Here is a 15,084-nt window from a genome sequence, read left to right as displayed (position 1 = left end):
CAGAAATAACCTTTCTGGACATGCTATGGAGAGTGGTGAACATCCAGGGTGTTGAAGGGTGTGGGGTTTCTGGCACTGTGAGCTGCAGCTTGGTTTTTGTTGTTTTCCCAACAGGGGCCCAAAGGTGCCAGTGGTGAGCCTGGCCTTCCTGGCCCGACTGGGATCCGTGGAGAGACAGGAGACAGGGTAAGGACAAGACACCTGGGACTCATTCCTGTTTGGGATGGGAATTTAGAGGATAATGGGGATCCAAATCCTGCTGTAGCTGATGTGTGGTGGGTGTCCCTGAGGCTGCCCAAGTCAGACCTCAGGGCAGGGAGCAGGACTCGTGCATCCTGTCCCCTCTGCTCCTGGTTTCTGGTTCACTCCAGAAACTCCCACTGTTTTCAGACAGGGGGGATTGTTTAAAAGTGACTTCCAGGCCCTATCCTAGCCAGAATAGAGAGTTTGGGATTTTTCCCTGTTTCTTACACTGAGTCCAACAAAGCCTTGCTCCCCAGGAGCACGAGAGAGCTGATTCATGAATTTTTGTTACTCAGATGCTTGATTAGACTCTCTGTTTTTTCTTTGTTTTGGTTTTTTTTTTTTTTTTTTAATCAATGACTTTTCTTTCTGAACAGCAAAACACCTGGGCATCCCACCTCACAATAAGTGTGACTTTTTATTTAAATGAGTTCAGTCTCATTTGAAAGAAGCCATCAGGGCAAAGTGAACAGCATTTGTTGGGAGCTTGCAGGAGAACAGGAGCCATGTGTTCACCAGCTCCCTCCTCCCCAGCTTTAAGGTGAAAGTGTTTTTAAAAAAAAGCTTTAAGTTGCTTTCTGTGTAAGCAACTGCAGCAGCACCGCAGGGGTTCCACAATGGCCCTTCTGTGCTGGCTCCAGGCAGGTTTAAAAAAGCCTCTTGGAGTGACTGTGGGCTGGAAGTGTGAAACAGGAGTGTTATTGTGGAGCTGTGGGGATCTTGGCTGGCTCAGGGCTTTGCTGTGGTGAAAAATGTACATTCAGAGGGGAAGAGGCCCCTGCATGAAGCACCCAGGGGGCTGCTCCAAGCAGAGGGAGGGAAAACGTTTTGCTTAAAGCAATAAAAAAACAATCTAGGTTTTATTTCTGGCTCTGAAGTTCAGTGCAGTTACTCTAAGATGTGATTGTTGGTTGCTCAGAATGAGAGGAAACAGCCTCAAGCTGCACACGGGGAGGTTTAGCTTAGATTTCAGGATTTTTTTTCACAGAAAGGGTTGTAAAGCATTGGAACAAGCTGCCCATGGAAGTGGTGGAGTCACCATCCCTGCAGGCGCTCAGACAAGGCGTGGATGTGGCCCTTGATGGTTTAGTGGTGACCGTGCTGGTGGTGCTGGGTGACCCTAAAGCCTCAGGTTGTGTTTTTGTAGCCTAAAGAACCAGCCTGTGCTGCTGGGGACACAGAGAGCACCCAGAGATCTGCCCTGGGCTTGCTGCACTGCTGCTCCTGACGTGGAGAAAGGGAGAACTGCACACACAGGATCGATGCAATTGCCCTGTCCCAGCTGCAGCCAACTCATCAAACTCTGCTGAAATCAATTGTGACTTTTCTGTGAAAAAAAGAAAAATCCCCTCATGCCTGAGCTAGCTGAGTACTGACAGGCTTTTTCACAGTCCTTGGACTGACTGGTCAGGCATATAAACCAGCATTTCAGTAAATGTGTCTGCTGGCATGAAAAATACGAGCGATTTAGTGCATTTGACTGTGAGATATAAAATAGTGTTGAGATAAAATACATCAACCAACCTGCTGGAGTGGGATATGGGGAGGGGAAGGGCTTGGCTCTTGTTGCTGACTGAGGCAGCAATAGACAAATATTTTTCCTAAGGATTTTTATTATGATGAAATTCCTGAGGATTCTGGATGCCAGCAGCCACCTGGGGCATTGCCTCTCTGGGCTCCCTACTGGAGCACTAAATGCCTGGCCAAAACCATGAGTTTTGTTGAACTGATCAGAGGAAATGTGTGAAGACATGGGGCTGGCAGTCCTGAACTCCTTGTTCCTGCTGCTAGGAATCACCACTGCAGTGAATTAGAGTTTGGAATGAAAATCCTCTGGGCTAAGCTTGTCTTTAAGGGAATGTTCCTTACAGGGCTTGGTCTTTGGTGACTGAAATGTGTTTTTTTGCCATAAACTGTCATGGAGACTTGAGACTCTGTGAAGTCAGAGGTATAAAATTTAGATTTAAATGTTCAGAAAGGAATATATTGCTTTTGCCATCAGCAAACATAAAATGGGTGTTATAAAGCTTTAGCCTCTCTTACATTTCTACATTCCATTGTCTTTCTGAGTTACTTTTCATTAACAGAAATCCTCCCTCTTTTTAACTTAGTGCTTGAATTGAACAAAATAAAATGTCCTTGTTGTGTGTGTTTGTTCTCCTCGAAGATTCTGTTCTGCTGAGCCATCTCTAGATCTAGTTAATAAAAAAAGATCAGTTTGCAGATGCCAGATTGATGAGTGTGCTGTAGAAATCCTGCTTGAAGGGTAAAATGGCTGAATTTCACATGTAGATTTTGCAGTAGAGAAAAACATCTGGGGTTCTCCTGAATTCCTTGTTGGCTCTGCTCTATGGAGCAGAAAAGTCACAAATGGGGCTGAAAATGTCTCTCTCTGAATGTCAGGTAGATAAAGATGGAAGGATTTTCCAAATTGCCTGGATTATTCCTGAGGTGATAATCAGTTCATCATCTAAATATGTTTTATTCCTGTGGCCGTGTTGTTCCATTAATCTTTAAATCAGGAGCACCTAATCTTAAATCCTAGGAAAATTGAGAGTCTAGTAAGGCCTTGAAAAAACATCTTGGCTTTTTGCCCTTGTGGTATGAAAATATTCTTGTCTGTTTTATACCACAAGTAAATCCAAGCTCCTCCTCACATCACAGGCTGAGAAATTACCCCACAACACAAACCAGGGACTGTGGAGAGTGTCACAGGGCTAGCAGGGGTGCTGAAATCCTTTCTTATTTCTAGGAACTGTGAAGGAGATTTGTACCCTCTAACTTGGCAGCTGGGAGACTGATTCTGAGCCCTTGCTGAGCGAGTGTCTGACCACACCAGGAATTCACAGGAAAGTAACAGTCTGAGCTCATTTGCTTCTTTCTCTTACTTATTTTCAGGGTCCTCTTGGTGTTCCTGGTCCCAAGGGGAACCAGGTAAGTGATAACTTTCATGCCCTTGTCAGCAGAGAAATTTCAGGGACAGCCTTTGACAGCACAAATGGCTTTTTCTTCCACAAATGAAGATATCCTGCAGCAGAAACCAAAACCCTCTTTGGTCCCATTTTCCCTGCATTGGCACAGATGTTGCCTGTTCTAATGGAGACTCACGAAAACGCTGTGGTACAAACACCAGGCCCTTGCTGTGTGTTTTGTAGCCTCAAGGATCTGTGCAGCAGCTCTTCACATCAAATTCCTCCCAAATTAAGTTTGGAAGTGCAGCTTTTCCTCAGCTTCCTGTGCCTGATGAAGGATATTTCACCCTAACCTCAAAGCTTGGCACACTAATGAACTAGTTAAATCTTTTGATTTTTGCTGCTCAGCTTCCACGCTTGGTTTAATCTCAGCAGTGAGTTTTTGGGCCAGTTTTCATCAAATATATGGCTTTCATTAATGCATGGCTGTGTTCTTGCAGAAAGTGAAGCTTTCCTAGCAAGCCTTGCTGATTTGGTTTACCAGCATCAGTGTGGTCTCTGTTTTGTTGCTAAGGGGAAAGACCAACCTGATTCTGTTTGTCTTGGAAAACCTCCCCTGGAAAGCTGTGGAGTCACCATAACAATGTTCATTATCTGCTCTAATAATAGAGCTCTGTGAGGAGCCAGCTCTGCCTTGGGCAGGGCAGTGATTGCAGGGATTTGTGTCACCCCAGCCTCGCTCAGATTGCTCAGGCTGGTGGAGGTGAGCAGCAAAGGGCTGGTACAGTGGATGCCACCAGAGCTTTAGCCACCCTTGCATTCCTGTCCCCAGGAGTGGAGAGGGATGTTCCTCACCAACAGATCACTGCAGTTTGAGGGTGGGATGAAGCTCTTGTGCCTGCTCAGGAGGCCATGAGAACAGGACACTCAACATTTGTCAGTGGCTGCAAACCATGTTTTCTGTGAGACAGAGCAGGGGGAGCTGAAGTTTAGGTTCCCTGCTTGAGGAATGCCAGTGCCAGCCTGTGGATGTCTTTCATGGCCAGCCCATCATGGTTCTCATCCATATGGATTCAGCCTTTCATCCAGGTCCCAGCTTGTTGCAAAGGGCAGCGTGCCAGCTGCCTTGTGCCACACGTGCCCTCGTCAGCAGGGGAACAGCTACTGTGGAGTCCAGCTTTGGGAAGAGAGAACTTCTTCTTGCTGGAGCAGCTGTGGCTGCTGGGAGCCCCCATCTCCCCCATCTCCCCCAGGCCTCAGGGAGATCCTTGCTGTCAGCAGGAAGTGCAGTGTTAACTCTGGTCTCTCTCCCAGGGCATTGCTGGAGCAGATGGCCTCCCAGGTGACAAAGGAGAGCTGGTAGGTGTCCTTAAATTCAGTAGAGTTGACTCCTCAAATAGCAGATGGGTGCAGAAAGCCACGGATCACTGTGGTCAGTCAGAATTAATCACCCGAGGTCTCCAACCCTGCTGTGAAAAGGGGACAACCCAAGCCTTGCACACGTCACAGCAGCTTGGGAGATTGGGCTTCAGGTGTGCATTTTCTGAATGAATCACTCTTTCTTATTTCCCTTTTCTTTCTGACAGGGTCCCTTTGGACCCCCTGGCCAAAAAGGAGAGGTAAGTGTCAGACACTGGGGGTTCATACCCCGAAGGATTTAGGAGTAACCATGACCATTGCACCTCTATAACTATAGAATAAACTCTGCTCTGGTCTCATTGCCTAGGAGCAGGCTTTCCTCACAATTATGTTATAAAATCTATGAGAAAAATGGTGATTTGTGGCATTCAAAATATTGAAATCTGATAATTTTGCTGCAGCAAGGACTCCTCTTATCATGACCTATCTATGCAGAAACACCCTTAGGATATAAGAAATGTATTTGATCATCCAGATCCATTGAGGAAACCTGAAGAAAGCCTTAACTAACCCCCAGGAGAAAAGAATGGACCATGACTTCCATTTCAAGTGCTTTTGGTCTTTTTTCTTCACTACAGCCAGGAAAAAGAGGAGAACTCGGTCCAAAAGGTGTGCAAGGACCTAATGGGACAGCTGGAGCACCAGGGATCCCAGGACATCCCGGACCCATGGGTCACCAGGGGGAGAGGGGTGTCCCTGGCATCACAGGAAAACCTGGACCTCCTGTAAGTATCTGCTACTTCTGCAGCACAGTCAGGGAGCCTGTGAAGTGAAAAAAAATGGATTGTGGGGTTTTGGATGCTATCCAAAAAATAAGATCTTTTGCATTTCAGCAGGCAAAAATAAAGCCAGATAAAGCCCAGATTAAATATCTGGCCTATCATTAAAATTAATGGCTGCCATTTGTACAGCAGAGTTCTGAAGGGAAGCTGTCACCTTTTGAAGAGAGGAAAGAACCCCCTGCTCTTCATGCAGGACCCTGTGCTGCTTCCCGAGCTCCTGGAAATGTGTTTTGTGTCCTGCAGCTACTGCCAGGGCTGATTATTGATAAGGAGGTTCCTACAAAGACAAATTCTTCTGTTAACTGCAGGGCAAAGAGGCCAGTGAACAGCATATCAGAGAACTCTGTGGAGAAATGATAAATGGTGAGTATTACTGAGAGAAAACTGACTTTAATTACCAGATGAGTAGATCCTGAACATAAATGGCTTCTGAGATTTGTTAATTTTCTGGTTTCATATGAAAAAAAAAATACAGTGACCTTTAGTGTAAGGAAATTATTCAGGAGGTCACTTTGTTGGAGATGTCTTTTGGTATTCTGAAATTAGTATTTTTAAATGATTCATCATGGCAATAGTCAAAATGCACTGAAAGCAGCTTTGGCCCAAGTGTTGTGTGAGGCCTCCTGCCCTAACCTGTGTCGTTCCGAACTCCACCTCTCCTCAGTGCACCTCGTTTCCTTGGAGCAGGTCCTCATGGAGTGCCCCTCTTTCTTCAAAGTGACTGTTTTGCATTTGGAGGTTACATCCCCTGTTTGGGATGAGGCTGAACTCTGAAAGCTTCTTTCAGGAAATTATTTAAGTGTCATTTGTTAGAATACTTGACATCCTTTAAAATGGTTTTAGAAACAGGAATAATCAACCCTGCAGATTTATGATTAATATCCCCATCTGTGGAGATGTAAAAGACCCCAAAAAGCTACAGGTGAGCTGAAAGGACAGATGCAATGTTCCCTCCTGCCAGGAGCAGTGGCAGGAAGTTCTGCCTAAAGAAAGAGTGCACATGTTGGAGGTGCAGTGTTTCATTGTGTTTTTCAGAGCAAATTGCACAGTTGGCTGCTAACCTGAGGAAGCCCTTGGCTCCTGGAATGACAGGACGGCCTGGCCCAGCCGGGCCCCCAGGTCCTCCTGGAACCATGGGAAGTGCTGGGCATCCTGGTCCTCGTGGGCCCCCTGGATACAGAGGGCCAACAGGAGAGCTTGGTGATCCTGGACCCAGAGGCAAGTTAAGAGTGAAACAATTTGCTTCTCTTTTATGCCCGCTGAAACAAACTGTGAACTGGTACTAAATTCAGCACTGGGGAGAAGAGATCAGGCCTTGGTGGAGCTCTAGGTGGAGTTCTGCATCTGGAGGGGTGCTGTGTGAGCAAAGATCCCTGAAATCCAGAGGATTTGTAGCTCCTCTTGCTCTCTCCCCTTGCTGTTGGTGGCTCCAGCTGCAGAGCACAGCTCACTGTGGGAATTGTGTTTGTGATTGAAGGTGACACTGGTGAAAAGGGAGACAAAGGACCTGTTGGCCAAGGTATCGATGGGCCTGATGGTGACCAAGGACTGCAGGGTAAGTGTGGGGAGATAATGTAGTGCCCCATGGCTGAAGTGAAGGCTGAGGAGGGACAGCTCTGCATGCTGATGGCAATAGATTATAGTCACTAATTTAAGTGTGTGACAACTCTGAGGCTCACCGGATTAAGGGAAAGGATGATGCCTGCTTCCTGATGATTCCTTTATTAAAAGATTCAAGATTAATTTATGCAAATTAATTAATATCTATTGGACATTTGGAAGAAAATTCTTTATTTTGCTCACCTGTTAAAGCAGGTTTTCTAACTGGGATTACACCTGTACAGTGAATAAAATGCAGGCACCAAAAGTAGGTTCTCCATTCACAGAATTTCATAAAGCCAAAATATTTACAACCATGTTATCTTAAATTCTTCCACAAAATCTATACCATAAAATTTCATAATATTTATACCTCGTTGTCTCAGAATCTTCCATAAAATAATTAATCCATGTTAATAAACTGTGAGCTCACACAGCTAAAACATCCCTTAACCAAATTAGGGATAAAAAAATCCAAAGAACATACTCCAGATTCAGGGTAAATTTATTGAAAACACCTTGTACCCAACAGGCCATAACAAGTGTGATGTACAGACACTCAAAGTATATTAAGATCTCTAAAATCAACACATATATACAGATATTAAAAAAGAAAAGATGGAAACATTTCATGTATCTTTCCCCTCTCTTGTTTAGGACCACCTGGTGTGCCTGGAATTACTAAAAACGGCCGTGATGGTGCTCAGGGTGAACCCGGGCTGCCAGGGGATCCTGGGGCTCCTGGGACTACTGGGGCTCAGGGAACTCCAGGCATATGTGACACGTCGGCTTGCATGGGAGCTGTTGCAGCATCAACTTCCAAAAAATCATAAACCAACAGTACAAGAAGTGAAGAAGTGACTGAATATTTAAATAAACAGTGCATTGTAAGAAAACAGAATCCTTCTAGTGCTAAAAGGACAGATGCTCCTTCTATTCTATTAAGTGGAGACCTTGACACAGTTCTATGAAAAAGAAAGCATCAGATGAAAACTTTAATTAAAAGATGTTTTATGACTATCTTTTCCTCCCCCAATTATTTCCCAGAATTTTTACTGCTAAACAACCTCACCTTTCCTTCTTCCCTTTGCTCAAGAGACCTGCAAGAGGAAGCATTGCTCCTTTTTACCATCACCCCCCTGTACTAAAGATCACAACTTTTTGCTAAGAAAGTTTTGAACCTTTTCCATTGAATTCCTTGGTGCTGCTCCCACCGACTTCAGTCCTGCAGGTTTGTGCACTCAGACACGTTGTTAAGACACTCAGGCACCGAGCTGCCTCTTCCATCAGTGGAAATCAGGCATTTCAATATCCTGTATTTTAACATCTGAACCTTCTGGCCTAAGGAATGACCATTGCTTGAGTCTGTGCTGCCAGCTAGAAGTTTTCAGATTGCACCTCAAATATTTGCCAAGGCTAGTAAACAGTAATCCTCTTGCAAGCAAATTCTGCAAAAGGAGTAATGTAAATATTTTAATTTCCAGGGAAGAATTTTTGCATATTTCCATATGATAACGAAGGAAATGAAGTAACAGCATTTTCATGACCTCTACTTCAGCTATTTGCACAGTAATTGTGATGGAACCCCACCTAAGAAAGGATGCTCTTTGAAAGTCCAGCCAAAACCACCTGTATGAACTGTTGTAAAAATAAAAGGAGATTTTTTTTAACCTTTTCTTTGTGATGTTGTAAGTGTCATTATACAAATCAAATTAACTTGGCTAAACTCCATTTTTCCAGAACTGGTTTTACTAGGATTGTTTGGACATAAATTGCTGCAAAATTGTTCTTATCCGTGATTTAAACCAGTATTAATTTTGGTAGAACTTTTTATACTTTAAATCTTGCTAGCATCATCTATTTACAAAAATTAATAAAACCCTCTCAGCTCACATACAGTTCTATTTATGTCCTATATGCCAAAACCTATGAAAGAAGCATCATATTTCTCTTTAAATATAAAAATAGTTTGTGCATTTAAATAACTACCACTTTTAAAATATGCCACTTTTGGTCTAAAGTAACAACACAAGAACCTGTTGGACAGTTGTATGGCAGACATTAAAAATAGGACTGAATTTAAAAATGCCAACACCATTGCACTACTCTTTGGAGCTAATTATGTTAAATATGTATGCAAATGCAAAATTCATAATACACACAGTTTAGAAACTATGCACTTGTCCAAATAACCAATACAATATCTACATTTCAAATGGAAAAACGGGCATTATAATATAGTAACTTCAGTTTCTTTTTACACTGGAAGAATGAGTTTGCATCTAGCCATTAAAATAACAGGAAGATGGATGCTCTACAACTCTTGCACTCTGTACTGCATCATCTTTAAAAAAGAAAATAAAAGCAAAGAATTAAATAAGACCTCAAAGCAGGATGCCAAGCAAATTTTGTATACCTAAAGGATTAAAATACTTTGTCATGACATTTTCTTGTAGCTTCTGGTCCCAAAGCCCCTTGAACAGGGCACTGATTCCCATTGCTGGTAGTTAACTTCCATTTCCATTTGCAATAGAGAATGTTTCCTTTAAATTTCTATTTATATGTATTTACAAGTTACACTGTCAAATTCCTATTCAGCATGTAAATGGAAAGAATAAAACACAGTTTGGACTATTGTCACACAATTCAGGGTGGGCAGGTCAGGCTATTTGGTCTCCATAGCTGTGCGGTTTTCCTGTGCTGGACACATTACACATGAGTCTGGTCTTCCAATTTTTAGTCTTCTGCCTGTTTTACCACAGAACACAGTCTCAAATTCCTGAAAAAACATCAAAATACAAAAGATAAATGTTGTATTTAATGTAGACACTTACTTGAGATGGATGTTATTGTTTCATTACGGCCTTCAATAGGAAGGAAGAGGGGCCATATCCATATCTAGACCAGCAGGTTTTCCAATACACACCCTGCCAAAATTCTTGGCAGAGCCCGAACTACTCTGGAGCTGCCACTACTGCTGAGGAGAACGGGAGCTGCTTTTAAGGCATGTAACCCTTTAACTCTGCTCACCCACTCAATACAGTGTGGGCATGTAGCTGTGATCCCCCTCCCTGAACTAACTAGAAGCCTGTGAAAGAGGTAGAAAATAGAGAAAATGAAGGAGGGGAGGAATGATTGAAGAGAACCTTAATTTCATATTGTTGTCCAAATAGAATCATGCTCAGGAATTGTGTAACTAAAAAAAAAATTAATTTTAAAATCCAGTTTGAAAACAGTGACTGAGGACAGCCTGTAATTTCTCACTAGTGAACTCAAACAGCTGAAAGAAATAAAAAATAAAAATTTAAAGGAAGGTTCAAGGATATGGTGGGTCCTTCACAAACAGCATCAAGCAGAAGCTTTGCATCTCAGTTACAGGTTATGACAGATTTAAAATATTTCCCATTTTTATCAAGACCAAAAATGAAAGGAGATTTCAAACCTGCTTCAGGGAGTCTCCATGCCTTTCCTGAATGTACTTGAGGAATGCAGTTGTCCACTGCAAAGTTGTTGCCTTGTCAGTGTCAATGGTGCAGAAGGGAACGAGGAGATTGAGCTCATCACAACAAACCCGGATCCTGCGCCTGCAGGCAAATACCCAAGGTCATCAACCACGGGCCAGAGGGAAGGGAAAAATACAGAAACAGGAAGATTACTCACACATGCAACCAGCCATGGACTTTGGGGACTGCTTTGCGTTTGCTACAAGCTTTGTGTATTAGTTTTGTTACACACAAGTCACCTTATCTCTACAGAATGGGTGAAATGTTTTGAAATCTCATTTTGGTTGTTTACAGAGTGAAAACACAAAGACAAGCACAATGAAACAGAGATTTTTTTCCCCCCTCTAACAAACGCCAAACCCTCACCTTCTGCACTGCTTTTTCTTGGAGCTAACACAAAATATGTCAAGTTTACATTTACTCTGGATAATCAGAGTACTGCAGTACCAGTATTTTAGGCTTCAAGAGGTGTTTCATGGCCCCTGCTCCCAGAATTACCTCCTGTCTCTCTCCAGGCGGTTGTGCCTTTCCCTTCTCTGGGCGCTTCCATCCTGGGAACCACTTTGTACCTGCACACTGGAGCTGGGCTGTGCTGACTGCCAGGGGCCCTGGGCAGCCGCAGTGCTCTGGTTGTTGTCCCGGCTGTTCCGAATCTCACCGAGAGGTTTGCGATCCATGTTTGCATCCAACAGATTTATTCGGCTGCAACTTCTGTTTATGCCTTGCTTGCATAAGGTGTCTTTTTGGAAAAATAAAAATTAAAAGAATTACCTATTTATTACTCTCCCACTAACCTGAAAATAGCGATCATGTGAAGTTCTTTTGGTGCTTTATTTTATGTGGAGTAATCTTTGAAGCTTTACTGCCAGACGACATTGAGTCTTACAGCAAGACATGTCCTGCAGAACAACTAAGGCACTTTTTGCTATTCCAAAATCCACACAGCTTCTATTTTCTCAGAGAGCCCACTGAGATTGTGCCTGCCCTTGGTGAGCACTTGAGGCAGCTCTTAAAATGTTCTACCGTTTGATACTGCCTGGGTCTGCTGGATCAGCTTTGGAGTCAAAGCATGTACCCCTCTGCCATGGGGTTTGGCGGTGTTTGGTCAAAGGCTGGACTCAATGATCTTGGAGGTCTTTTCCAACCTTTATGATTCCATGATTCTAAAGAAACCAGCTGCTGACCCAAGGCCCAGATTTTCAAAGGTACTTTTTAACCTCAAGTCTCCTCATTTCAAGCCAGAGGTGCTAAACAATTTTGAAAGTACAGCTAAATTTATAGGTGCTGAACCTCCTTGGAGAAATCTAGCCCCATGTTGCCTATAGCACATATTTGCCATAAGAACCTCACCTCCCACTTTCACTAAAATCATATTAATTACAGAAAAGGCACAAATTCAGAAAAAAAAAATTAGATTTGAAGACTAAGAGAAAACTAAGTGAAAAGAAGATAAATGGTTTACCTCCAACTTTAATCCAAACTTCCTCAGGCAAAGCTTTATTTATAGCACCTACTGTCTGTTTTGTGGATTCAGCTTCCTGATAGATAAAAGGGAATGTTTTGGGTATCCCAAGGTCTTGATGTTTGGCAGCTTCCAAAATAGTGCAAGATGTTCCACAGGTCTGTGAAAACAAAAAGGAAATACTTACAGGAGTATATACATTAGAACAAAATAGACTACTTTAATATCTTTCTGTTAGCTTCTTATTTTACTTCTTCAGGCAGAATAAATCCCAAATGCACACAACCATGGGGTTTTGGTAGTGATGAATTTTGGGGATACCTCAGTGCCATGCTATCACTTTTGCTTCAGAGGTTACTGCAAGTTGTGGAGGGGGAAATACCTCTGTCATCAAAATTAATTAGAAAGAAAGGAACTACAAAAAATTGTCTCTTTCTTGTCTTGCACAGATGAAACAGATTATAAACTGATAATAAACTGAAAAAAAGAAACCTGATGGCCTACTGCACATTACTGGGACACACGTAATTACAAATGCCACAAAAGTGACTCGATTGTCTTAAAGATTAACACATAGATTGCATTACAGATCATTCTGATCATCCCTATTCAGCCACACTCTACCACAAACCTTCAGAATTCTACTACACCCAGGAAGTTAATACTGTCAGCATTGGAACTGGGCAGAGGAGAGTTACCTGTGCTTGGGAAGGATTAGCACTTCCAGCAGCAGAACAGGCATTCATGGTAAAGAACGGGTAAGTAAATGGTAAGGAATGTGTGGCAGGTGCAGCCTTATTTTTCCCTAGTGCAGCACACCTGTTCCCTTGCTGGTGAAGAGGAACACCCACCACTTCTGAGGGCTGGCGGATCAATGTCACTAAACTTCAGACAAAAACAAACAAACACAGAAAACATACCAGGCTGACTGCTTAGAAATGAGTGCAGAAATAAAGTACAGCTACAAATATTCTAGAAACTATCACCAAGAAACCACTTTCATTTACTGTAAACAGAAATCACTGTTATTGCCATATTGCCCACTTCAGGGGCCAAATAAAAGAAAAGAAAAACCAGCCAAGGAGGTATTTTATTCTGTGCAATAATAAGGAGCTTCACACCTCAATAAAACATTTTGTCAGCACATTAAGATAGGTACAGGGTTAGGTTGTAAAACAATATTTTTGCTCCAGTTTTCCCCATTAGTCAGGCCTCCACATTATAACCCGAATCTATCATTATTATTATTATTTTTATTATTATCAAAATTCTACTTTGCTTTTAGCAAGCTGCATATTAAAACTAGTTAATGTTCTTTCGCTTTTATTTACAGTACATGTTATCAAGAATAAACGTGTAAAGTAATTCATTTTGGAACTCCATGCTGTACCATTCATGCAATAAAAAGAGGGGCCTAAGCTGAGCTCAGTGGAGTCGCAGCCGCGTTTGATGGCACAGTTTAACAAAGCCCAACCCATCCTTCTCATATATTAAAACAATCACTATTCATAGGTTTCACTTAGCAAATCACTTTTGAACTACATGATACATAGTTTAACAACATAAACTAAAAGTAATTGCAACACACTTGTTAAGAGTTACTCCAGATTCTTGGGGTTCTTGACATCTGGGGTTTTCTGTCGGGCTGCTGTTGAATCTGTCTTCCAACCGAGCTCTGACTGCAGGTTTAGATCTAACCTCTGGCGCCAGTGCCGAATTTTCAACAAATATGTTTTCCTTATTCTCCCCCAAGAAATTTTCACCCTGTTTAGCTTTTGCTACACTGCATCCCGAGACTTCTACAGAGCTACTACTGTTGGGCGCTTTCTCTCTCTGGTTCACAGGGAGGTTGGACTCGCTAAGTAACATCATCCTGAGCTCCTGCAAGTCAGCATAGCCCAGGTGCGGGTTAGAACTCGGCCAGTAGCTGTCACAAGGCAACCCTGACTGACAGGTCACTGGGCAGACCGACTGGTTCCCAGAGCTGTTGGATGAGCCCCCGTCCTGACTGGTGCTGGGGGAGGGCTGCTGCAGAGGGGGGTCAGCAGAGGGGCCAGGCGAGGAGAAAGCGCTGAGCCTGGCTTCCACTTCACCTTCACTACTCTGCGCCTCCGTGTGTGAGCAAAGTATGTGCTGCAGCTGGGTGTACTCAATGTCCATCATCTCCACCAGGCTGGCCTCGGGGGTGGCGAAGCCAAGGTTTTGCTCACCAAAGGAACTGTCACTTGAGCCTCCAGGTCCGACAGCAACGGGAGCGGGGTCAGGAACACTAGCTGGGCTCTGAGGAATGGTCTGAGGCTCCTCGGGGGCTGATCCTGACATGGCTACAGCAAACCTAATCAGTTACCAATGTCCCTTTCAACAGAAAACCATAAAACCTTCAACAATTGTCAGTACTATCCATTAAAAAAAAAAAAAAAAACCAAAGGCAGAAAAAATTGCACTTAACACTGATTGGCGAGGTAACAGAGTGGGGACCAAGCTGCCGCTGGCGGGGTACCTGACACCCTGACCATGTGTCCCCACCCCGGGTGAGACCCTCCCTCCCCCTCCAGCACAGCTGCTCACGACAAACGGCCTTCACCTGTCCCCGCCCCGGCCTCGGCGGGGAGGCTGCGGGCACTCTGCGGCCTGGCACCCCCCGAGACAGCGCCCGGACGGCGGCGGGGCAGCCCGGGCGGGCGGGAGCGAGGCCCCCGCGGCCGGGGGGAGCCGTGGGGAGCCGGGGCGGGCAGGGCCGGGCGGGGCCGGGCGGGGCCGGGCGCGGCGGGGGCGGGAGGGGACGCGCGGCCCCTCAGCCCGGCCGAGCGCTGCCCGAGCGCGCCGCGCGCCGCCGCCAACGGCTGCGCGTAACCGCCGCCCGCGCGCGGGGCCGCGCGCGCCCCGCCCCCGCCCCCTCAGGGCTGCGATTGACCCGGAGCGGAGCCCGGGCCGGCCGAACGCGGCGGTGTCGTGAGAACACAAGGGAAGAGAGCGTGTGGTTGCAGTGTGTGTTCACAGACGTTTTTCAGGTTCTGGACACACGGTTTACTGTTTTAGCTGATTTGCGGTGCTTGGCTGGGTACCCGCTGTTATGCCAAATTTTCATTAATTAAACCTCTTGGCTGCTTAGCCTACGGGTAAACTCTGTTACTTGGCTTTGTCGCTAACGGAAAGCTCACAGA

General features: G+C 44.5%; 2 protein-coding genes across 2 annotated transcripts in view; one reads left to right on the top strand and one right to left on the bottom strand.

Moving 5' to 3' along the window:
• COL9A3 (collagen type IX alpha 3 chain) overlaps positions 1 to 8,625 on the top strand; it is a 33,733-nt gene extending 25,108 nt beyond the window's left edge. Inside the window, 9 exon segments of the mRNA XM_053958941.1 lie at positions 115 to 186; positions 3,142 to 3,177; positions 4,470 to 4,514; positions 4,742 to 4,774; positions 5,153 to 5,299; positions 5,665 to 5,719; positions 6,392 to 6,574; positions 6,834 to 6,911; positions 7,613 to 8,625. Of these exon segments, the coding sequence (XP_053814916.1) occupies positions 115 to 186; positions 3,142 to 3,177; positions 4,470 to 4,514; positions 4,742 to 4,774; positions 5,153 to 5,299; positions 5,665 to 5,719; positions 6,392 to 6,574; positions 6,834 to 6,911; positions 7,613 to 7,788 (825 nt within the window). The 3' untranslated portion in view covers positions 7,789 to 8,625.
• A 728-nt stretch (positions 8,626 to 9,353) lies between these two features.
• On the bottom strand, positions 9,354 to 14,649 carry TCFL5 (transcription factor like 5). Its single transcript, XM_053958123.1, is given in 8 exon segments — positions 9,354 to 9,644; positions 9,647 to 9,734; positions 10,398 to 10,539; positions 10,957 to 11,197; positions 11,921 to 12,080; positions 12,619 to 12,805; positions 13,509 to 14,244; positions 14,505 to 14,649. Coding segments are annotated over 7 exon segments (1,581 nt in total). The 5' UTR covers positions 14,243 to 14,244; positions 14,505 to 14,649; the 3' UTR covers positions 9,354 to 9,615.
• Between the last annotated feature and the right edge of the window lie 435 nt (positions 14,650 to 15,084).

The sequence above is a fragment of the Vidua chalybeata genome, chromosome 17, assembly GCF_026979565.1.
Source record: "Vidua chalybeata isolate OUT-0048 chromosome 17, bVidCha1 merged haplotype, whole genome shotgun sequence".
Lineage (NCBI taxonomy): Eukaryota > Metazoa > Chordata > Aves > Passeriformes > Viduidae > Vidua > Vidua chalybeata.
This window is presented reverse-complemented; position numbering and strand designations above follow the sequence as displayed.